The sequence below is a fragment of the Mus caroli genome, chromosome 6 (genome assembly GCF_900094665.2).
Source record: "Mus caroli chromosome 6, CAROLI_EIJ_v1.1, whole genome shotgun sequence".
NCBI classification, from domain to species: Eukaryota; Metazoa; Chordata; class Mammalia; order Rodentia; family Muridae; genus Mus; species Mus caroli.
In genome coordinates this window covers 134,836,954-134,846,611 of record NC_034575.1, presented here as the reverse complement: position 1 = coordinate 134,846,611, position 9,658 = coordinate 134,836,954, and the positions used below count along the sequence as shown (strand labels likewise).

The 9,658-nt window shown below is 43.4% G+C and overlaps 1 protein-coding gene across 1 annotated transcript; it reads left to right on the top strand.

Annotated features, from left to right (window-relative positions):
- The first annotated feature begins 3,104 nt into the window (after window positions 1–3,104).
- Window positions 3,105–7,667, top strand: Smco3 (single-pass membrane protein with coiled-coil domains 3). Its single transcript, XM_021164866.2, is given in 3 exon segments — window positions 3,105–3,350; window positions 6,947–7,405; window positions 7,408–7,667. Coding segments are annotated over 2 exon segments (675 nt in total). The 5' UTR covers window positions 3,105–3,350; window positions 6,947–6,960; the 3' UTR covers window positions 7,638–7,667.
- Window positions 7,668–9,658: the final 1,991 nt, after the last annotated feature.

The window sequence follows — 9,658 nt, the reverse complement described above, 5'->3', positions numbered from 1 at the left end:
GGAGAGACAGACTCCTGGAAGTTGTCTTCTGACCCCCTCATATGGTAGTGCATGCACCCACACTAATAATAAGAATAAAAGTAAAATCACCCTTTAAAAATTAAAAACATGAGAGGAATACTTGATAATTACTGAGAAGATATGCTATTGTGAGAATGAAACCTCTGCAGTGGACTACAGGTCTTGAATGTTAAATCTGCAGTGTACTTTAGAATATGTTCCTGTTCTTTCCCCACTTTCCCCCTGTTCTGGATATTGAACCAGATCTAAATCCTGTTTGTCTTGACACATGACACTCTAAGCTTTCAATTGCCTCCTCCCCAGTCCTCCCCAATCATCCTCTCTACATAGATGCTCATAAACATATTCCTAACTCAAAAGCAGGATCCTCTCTCTTACTCTTTTCCATCATCTCCTTTTATTTCTCTCTGGTTGATGTGGCACACTTCAGGGGTGAAACCATTTGTCTTAGCTCACAGTTCAGTGTAGAGGTATTAGACGCAGGAGCTCCACACCCCTGGCCATGGTGTACCCATAATCATGAAGCAGAAACAAGGAAGGCATGCATGACTGGACTCAGCTCACTCTCTCCACTCTTACACAGGCCAGGATCTCCTCCCTAGGGAATGGTACCACCTATAGTGGGTGGGGCTTGGGGCTTCCCACCCTAATCAATATAATCAAGATAATCCCCCACAGATCTGCCCAGGGGCCCATCTCTCAGGCGATTCTAGATCCTGCCAAGTTGACAACAACAAACATCACATCCCTCTTTCTGGAAGCTGACAAGATTTATAACTTGTTTTCACCCTTTCCCCGCCCCTTTTATTGAACTCCAATAAAATTATCTCCAATTCAATTTCCATCTGGGTTTATTTTTAAATTATTTTATCTCTGAGGCCAATAACCCACAAAAGGGTTCTGCCATGTTCCTTGGTAACATATGTGATCAAAAATTCTGTATTATCCTAAATATACATTCACTTGGAGATGACAGGCAGCAGCCCTAACAGAGACTATCAGACTAACGCACCCCTTTCTTCTTCATTCCTCTCTCTCTCCCTCCTGTATAATGCCTGGTGTCTGGGGCTTAGTAGTGTGCCTAGACTCCCTTGCTGACATACTAGGACAACAGGGCTGTGCTCATGCCAGGACAAAGCACCACATACTAGAGTGGGTGCCAGACAAGTCCTACAATTAGACCGGGAGGTAACTCCCAGATAAATTCTGCACTTAGGGCCATTTCACTGGAAGGCCTGAGCCAAATTACAGTTGTTAGACCAATCCTGTGACAAGCCTGATGAATCAATCTGTATTCCTGCTGGGAGCTCATTCCTCAGTGGTAAGAACGCTCACACACATGTGGCTCCCTGACCACTACACACTGAGGACAACCATGTAGGCAACCAAGATGGTGGCACTCACATGGGCATGGCCATGGTGGTGCTCATAANGATAATGCCACCTAGGTGGCTGCCTCAGATCTCCACTTCTTGCAGCCCCTGGCTCCTCTAGGACCATTGTACTCCATCCTTCCCTGCACAGAGATCTATCTGTCACCCACCCTCCTCCCTTTCCTTCCTCATGTCATCCCCGACGTCCCACTGGGCACTGGAAACAGCAGACAGACCTGGCTTGGACACAGGGACTGCCACAGCAGCAACAGCAGCTATTGCCTGTTCTGTCCTCACACCCAATGCAATCTCTCCAAGGACAACCCCCTTACTGGGGCTATGGTCATGGACACATTGAGACAGCTGACTCTGTGACACACAGGCTCCCCATGCCTGAATGCTTATCTCACCTGCCCTACAAAGCCAATCCCTTCTGTGAATGGGGGTTTGGAGTGTGGAGTCCAGATACCAAAAAGCAAGGGGCAACAGAAGGGACAGACTGGGACAGGGTTCAAGATGAATACTGTCCAGGGTCTAAATGCCAGAGACCTTGCTGAGGAACAAGGACAACCTGCCTCTGTGGGGGTGGGATGTCCCTCCCTCTCAGACCTCCTGCACAAACCGGCTCCATGCATTCTTATCTCTGCACAGATTTCTTCTGCTTTGTCACACCCTAGTGTCCTCAAAGCATCCCAGAGATGGGCAATCTTCCACTAAAGTAGCCCCATGGGTACTAAGACTTTTCCTTGAGCCTGAGAGCCAAAGGAGTATAAGGATAAATGCCCATCTTCAGTTGTAACTTACNAATACGACATCAATAGACATGCTGGGCTGGAGAGATTGCTCAGAGGTTANGAGCACTGAATGCTCTTATAAATGGCCTTGGTTCAGTTACAAGCACCCACACAGCAGTTCACAATTGTCTGTACCTCCATTAGCAAGGGATCCAGTGCCCTCTTCTGACCTCTGCAGGCTTCCGTACATGTGGTATTCACTACACTTAGGCTCACACATAAATAAATACACATATAATTACAAAAATGTATTTTTAGACCTGCATCCTTTACATAGAAGAGGGAAGTCTCAGAGGCTTTAGGAATAGCCAGACAACAAAGGAAAGCTGAGAGCTGAGATGCGGAGAAAGTCTTCCCAGGGAGGAGAGGCTGATGAACGGCCTATGGGACTATCCAATCCCCACTGTCAGCTCAGAAACCATATCCATACAAGCAAAACTATGAAATGAACAGGCTATATTTATATATGTAGGAGTGTGTGTGTGTGTGTGTGTGTGTGTGTGTGTGTGTAAAACAATTACAGCTAAAGAGAAAGAAGCATGATTTCCAGAGAGAACAAGGGGAAGTGCACAGGGTGGAAAGGAAGAAGAGGGAAGGAAAGGACACAGTGTCCTCTGGAATGGTTGCCCTGTTAAGATGATGCAGTGATAAAGAGCAGCGCACCTAGTCTGGGAGGGGAACTGCTGTTTACACTTTGGCCATATCAGGTTTTGTATTTCCTGAGAACCTGAACAAAACCATGAGCAGATAGAGGCCACAATGGAGCAGGAGCTGAAGGAACTGTCCCCAACTGAAGAGTCATCACTGACACTGAGCCGGAAGGAACTGTCCCCAAATGAAGAGTCATCACTGATACTGAGCTGGATTTGTTCAGCTAAAGAAAAGAAAATACAAAAACATGTTGGCGAGTTTTATAATGACTAAGTTAATATTGCTTATGATTATAGCAACAGAAACATATGATTATAGGAAACAGAAGTATTGTGAAAACTGAGCCAGGCAGAAATGGCTGTGAACCAGATGGGCAGAGGGACCCAGCAGAGAGCAGAAAATCTCATGCCTCATCACATTCCACCAGAAACTTCCAGATGAGCCCACGGGATAACCCTTCTACAACACTGCAGAGACACGGAGAGCACACACACTTGGGAAAGCCAGAAAGGTAAGGGATGTGGAGACTCAGTGAGCACTAGAATGCTCCAAAGAACAAGCCTTAATTACAGGCTTTGGGATAATGCCAGTTGTGAGTGGCCATACACCCTGTCAGCTTTCTCTGAGGGGCTCTCAGGGCATGCTTTGGAGATTCCCTCCTTGAAGGCAGCAGGGAAGGAAGAATTTTATTGAGANCTGTAAGACTAAGTCACTGAGGGAGAGAGGCAATGAAGACATGAATGTTAGGAAGGCTGGAGATGGAGCCATGCTACATGTGGGAAAGTGCAATGCTTGTCTAGAAGATGTTCTGTATCTTCAGTGTCATGAGTGAGCCGCATAAATTGTCATGAAGGAATAAAGGTGGCTCTCACTCGAGCCAATGGACAGCACGTGCATTGATAAGGAGCAGCACACCTAGCCTGGGAGGGGGGCTGCTGTTTACATTTTGGCTGTATCAGGTTTTGTATTTCCTTAGAACCTGAACAAAACCATGAGCAGAAGTTCCATGAAGTTACTCATACTTTGATACAGTCTGTGCCTCTAAGCAGCCTTTGTGGGGGGAAACACAATGTTTTTCTGAGAAATGTCTCAAGTGCACAACAGAATCCTGTGATAANTGCNGATGGGTAACCGTTACAGGCTTCATTCTGCTCAGAATTATGAAGTCATTCTGCTCAAAATATTAGAGGAGATTTAGAGGGGTTTGTATCAGAAAACGGAGCATTGCATCAGGATTCACTAACACTGAGGAGCATGTCTTTGATTGAACTAAGTGAAGCTCGGGCTAGACAGCAGCTGCTCTTTCCTCTGCAAAGTGTCTGGCCTTGCCTGTACGCTGTGTTCACTCACAAGTGCACAGCNAGGAGGGAGTCAGCAGTGCATGAGCTGAGTGAACACCTCAGCTCACTGTCCTCTGTCTCTGTCTCTGTGTGTGTGTGTGTGTGTTTGGGGATGAGTGTGCATGTATGTAAGGTAACACATACTTACTATGTGAAAGCCTCAGTCTATACTTACACACGAAAACCCTGGCATACTCGGCTTACATGCACCATGCTTCAGCCCAGCTTTAGAAATGATCAGAACAAGGCCCATCCTATCATTCTGTTACTCAGCTCTACTATGTCTTTCACTTTCCTGAAATAGAAATAGAAATGACCTTATCAATTCATCATAAATATCTTCAGTTGCATATTTAGAAGAACGACTCTTTTTGAAATGTACCCTATGTTTCCAAGTTCAACAAGACCATAGCAGACAGACACCAGCATCATGGCATAAAAATTAACTGTGGGTGTCAGAAGAAAAGCTTTTTGACATGCAATTTGAATGTTTGCCAAAGAGAATAAAAAATGTAGTCAACAAGATGGCTCAGGGGGTAAACGTGTGGGCCAAGCCTGACAACTTGAGTTTGCTTCCNGAAGTCACAGGGTGGACTGAGAGACCTGACCCCCACAGCTGGGCTTTATTTCCATGTCACACAGCTCTTATTCTGTTGCCACTCAACCTATTTATTCCCAGGAAAGAATGCAGATGATGGAGGGNAAAACAAGCTATGCATATAAACATTACAAATATAACACAATTTGAGGTTTATTGAATTATGATATTTAGATTGGTTTATGTAACTAATATACTGCTTATAAAATTAGAAGTACAGGAAAGTCAATGACTTAATATAAGAAGAATCTCATTATTGCTACAATTTTATTGTTATTACAACATTGTAAAGATTTTCTTGCACATAGATAAATTTTAGAAGTAAAAACACTCATGACAGTGGGACTGCAGATGTCTTTCTTCCTCTGTTTAAAGGTACATGTAAGATATTTTATCAGGTGCTATTTTAAATGTCTCAACATTATAATGTGAACATCTGCCAATACACAAATCACCTGTCACTTTCTAGAAGTTTCCTGCAGTCCCCTCAATCCTAGTTTCTCTCTTTAAGTTCCTGTAGCTCTGGGCAGAGGATGCACTGTGTTCTCTAAAGTCCTGTGAAAAGTTGTATTTGAAAAGTGACAGCCGGGCGGTGGTGGCACATGCCTTTAATCACAGCACTTGGAAGGCAGAGGCAGACGGATGTCTGAGTTCGAGGCAAGCCTGGTCTACAGAGTGAGTTCCAGGACAGCCAGGGCTACACAGAAAAACCCTATCACGGAAAAAAAAAAAAAAAAAAAAAACAGAAAAAAAAATGTGATAGCAAGAAGAGGTAGGGAAGAACAAAGCATAATGATATATACAAATGAGAGGTCCAACTGAGGCCCATGACTTGGAATGAAAAGTGTAAATTTTAATTTAAATAAACAATTTAAAGAGGATAAACAAGACCGGGTAGGGGAGCACACACCTTTAATCCTAGCAGTGAGATGCAGAGTCAAGAAGATTTGTATGAGTTTAAGGACAGCCTGGCCTACAACAAGAGTTCTGTGCCATCCAGGACAACAACAGCAGCAATAATGATAATAATAATAATAGCTGACAATCGGTAGCCTTCTCATGCAAGGTGGTTCTTTTCCAGAAAACCTACATCACCTACACAGTACCATGAAACTAACGCTAACTGTTAGAGGTAATCATCCTTTCCCTTCTTTTAGATTCCTCCTTTAATGTGTTCAGAGTCCCAGACATGAGCAGAGCCGACCTACACGCATATGCTGTCCACTGTCTCCTCAGTTGACATTTCCGTCTACAGTCTTGAATGTGTACTCTTATTTCGAGGACGTTTTGGTTTTGAAGCAGGCTCTCATTGTGTTGCCTTGGCTAGTCTGGAACTTGCTATTAAGTACAGGCTGGCATTGAACTCACAGAGATCTGCGTGACTCTTCCTCCAGAGTGCCAGGCTCAAAGGCATATGCCACCATGCCTGGCTGGTGAGGGATTATTACACGGGTGTTATTTTTGCATATCCCTTAATTTTAGAAATAATTTACCCAGAGAGGTATAAAATGGTCCTAACATTTAGCTCCTTTTCTAAATTGCAAAATTATTTATTGGGCAGGGGTGAGGTGGTTGTGGGAGGGTTCCTGTATGTTGTTGTAGGCATAGAGAGTTCAGAGGACACCTTGCTAGAGTCAGTTCTTTCTTTTTATCATGGGGGTCCCAAGGAGCAACCTCAGCTTTTCAGGTCTGTGAAGCAAACACTGCTACCAATTAGGCCTCCTGCCAGCCCTGGTATGAATATTTTAAATTATCAAATACATGAGCACTACATTTATATCTTTAGACTGTTGATTTAACTCTAACTCTTGGAAAATAACCTGGTGGTGGTAGGGGTTGGGAAAGTAATGGCAGTCAGGAGCGAGCTTCCCAGGGGCTGAGGCTGTGGAAGGCTTTTCTGGCACCCATGAAGCTCTGGCCTTGACCCACGGTATAAACCAGGCAAAACCCAGCAGAGGGGTGCAGGCCTGCAATCGCAGCTCACCGGAAGTCCACACTGATGGGTCAGAAATGCACACCTCCCTTGGGCTCCATGAGATCCCCTCTCAACAAGCCAACAAATCAAACCTGCTGTGTCCTCTGAGGCAGTCTTTAGCTATGGCCACGTTGATGACTGCCTGGCTAGAGTCATGGAGGTACTCTGAGCTGATTTCCTGTTTCATTTTTCAGAGGCTTCCTGAAATATGGCTCAGAGTGACTTCCTCTACCCACAAAACCCAAGGAGGCGACAGGAAGTGAACCGCCTTCACCAGCAGCTCCTGGACTGCTTGTCTGACAGCTTCCAGGTCACCAACAAGCTCACAGGGGTTCTTAATACCCACTTGGGGTGCAGGCTGGCCTTCATTGAAATGAAAAGCGATGGAACTATCAAGGAAAACTGTGACATCATTATCCAAGCCATGACAAAAATCCAAAAGGAACTGCAAAAGGTTGACGAGGCACTGAAAGACCAACTAGAGCCAACCCTTTATAGGAAGCTGCAGGATATTAAGGAGAGGGAGACGGAGAAGATTGCCATTGTGCAAAAGGTCATTTCTGTCATCCTGGGAGAAGCTACATCTGCAGCCAGTGCAGTGGCTGTTAAACTGGTGGGCTCCAGGGTCACAACTGGCATAATTAGCAAGCTGGTGTCTTGCTAGCTCACATCGGGACTTCTCTCCTTGGAAGCATTGGCGTTGCCGTGCTCAGCCTCGGGATGGATATGATCATTCAAGCCATCTTGGGAGCAGTGGAGAGGACACAGCTTCAGGCAGCCATCAAAAGTTATGAGAAGCACCTGGAGGAGTTCAAGGCTGCCTCAGAAAAGTACCATCATGCTATCACTGAGGTCACCACTGCTGTGAAGCGCCAGCTAAGATGAACAGGCAGGTGTCTACACTGGGATACTTTGTGCTGCCTGCTCTGGCACTATGCTTATTTCTTTAGGGTAATTTTCCATTTGTCTCCAATAATGTGGATACAGATAAATGATTTGGGGTGCTTGGGTCTTAGGTCAGCAGTGAGTGTCCAAACCAGCTGTATAAGACCCTCAGGGGATCCAGTTTTCTTACCCTGTTCTCAGAACCACTGAGGTGTAAAGGCATCATGGACCAGCAGGCACAGGCTATTGCTTCCTTGTTCGCAGCGAATGTCTTCAAACATTCCTGGTAAATGGATAGACCATTCCCGTTTCCTGTTTCAAACATCACTTTATGTCTAATAAGACATACTTAATAACACAAACCTGTGGCCTTCAAGTAAAACATACATACTGCTATTATCTTTACCCCCAGATCAAAAACAGTTGTCTGTAACCTGGAAAAGACTGCAAAACCATATCAACATTTTCTTCCACCAGATTAAATACAATTGTCTGCCAGCTGGAAATGAAGGCAGAGCAACCTCAACAAGGTTATCTTCCAGAATAAAAGAAGGCCATGCATCTGCGAGCTTCTCCTCAGTACCAAGCGTGGCTGCATGGATGTTGGAAAGGATGAGATAATAAATGTTGTTTGTAATGCAGTCAATATTGACCACCTATTTGTCGTCTATCTCTTGAGTGGTCAAAGTGTGTGGAACATTGTTAAAAAAAAAAAAAAACAAGGCATAAACCGCAGTGATCCCTGCATAAAATATGTTAGAGTGAGGAAAAAGGCTCACTCCCTGTTAAGACTTTTATGATTAAAGGAAAATAATCAATTTCAATTTTTCAGGAGGATAATTTTATGCTCTGCTCCATAAAGCATTTGCAGACCTTTGTTAATTACTTCTTGAAATCAGGAAAAGGAGAGGCCATGGAGGCCTACTGATGGAACTTAATTTCCTCTAGATACAGCATTTGTTTTCTAAACCTTTATCTAACCGTTCTCACTGAGCCGTTTTTCGGGTCTACTTCAAAAATCATTGTATGTAACAATGCTGATAGTCCTGGTTATAGTAGTTTGGTTTTTAAAGCACACACAAAAAATAAATTATTGGTATAAAATACCCAATATATCTCAGGAAAATTTTACAAGCAGATGAAGAATTTTTACTAGCCACATAACTTTTCCAAGTGTATTAATTTCTATGTTATCACTGCTTTTGTAAATTAGTTTCAAAATATCAAAATTTGTGTCACTTTCAAAATTTATTCCCTGGTTTTTAGCTTATGAACTAATAGGTCTGGCTATTACTGACTCAAAGAGTAATCAAAACAAGAATTAATGACATGCCCAGGCATCATGGCTTCTAACTGTCATTCAATCTAAACAATGAGACAGAGGGATGGGGCGATGGTGGCCAGCCCAGACTATTTACTGAATACTTATTTTTTTTCCCACTACGTCAAAGGTGGTTTTGGTATGGTACTGATGTTACATTGTTAGGGACACACTTTGTTCTAATATAAATTGTAAATGTTCTATTGGTTATTAATTCGTTGTAACATTAGTGTCTATCTGCAACATCCTAAAAATTAATATACACCTCAATCAATTCTTTCAAAATACTTGATGTCAAAAATTCCCTTAGGACCTTTTCTGTAAAGGATGCTGAGACTAAGTTGAAAAATAACCAAGTGTGAGGGTGTTTTTGGTTTTTGTGTGTGTGTGTGTGTGTGCGTGTGTGTGTGTGTGTGCGTGTGTGTGTGTGTGTGGTTTTTTGTTTGTTTGTTTGTTTGGTTGGTTTTTTGTTCTTTTGTTTTGTTTTGTTTTGGTTTTGGTTTTTTGAGACAGACCAAGTTCACAGTTTATGAAGATTTCATTTTAAATGCTTACCTTTAAGAGGAAAGGATGGGGAGGAGTCTTAAGGAATGGGGATGTAGAAGGGAAATATAATAGCTATTTCTGGTTGTCAGCTATATCTAGAATGAACTTCAATCCAGAATTGGAAGGTTCACCTGTGATCCAGATCTTGAGGCTG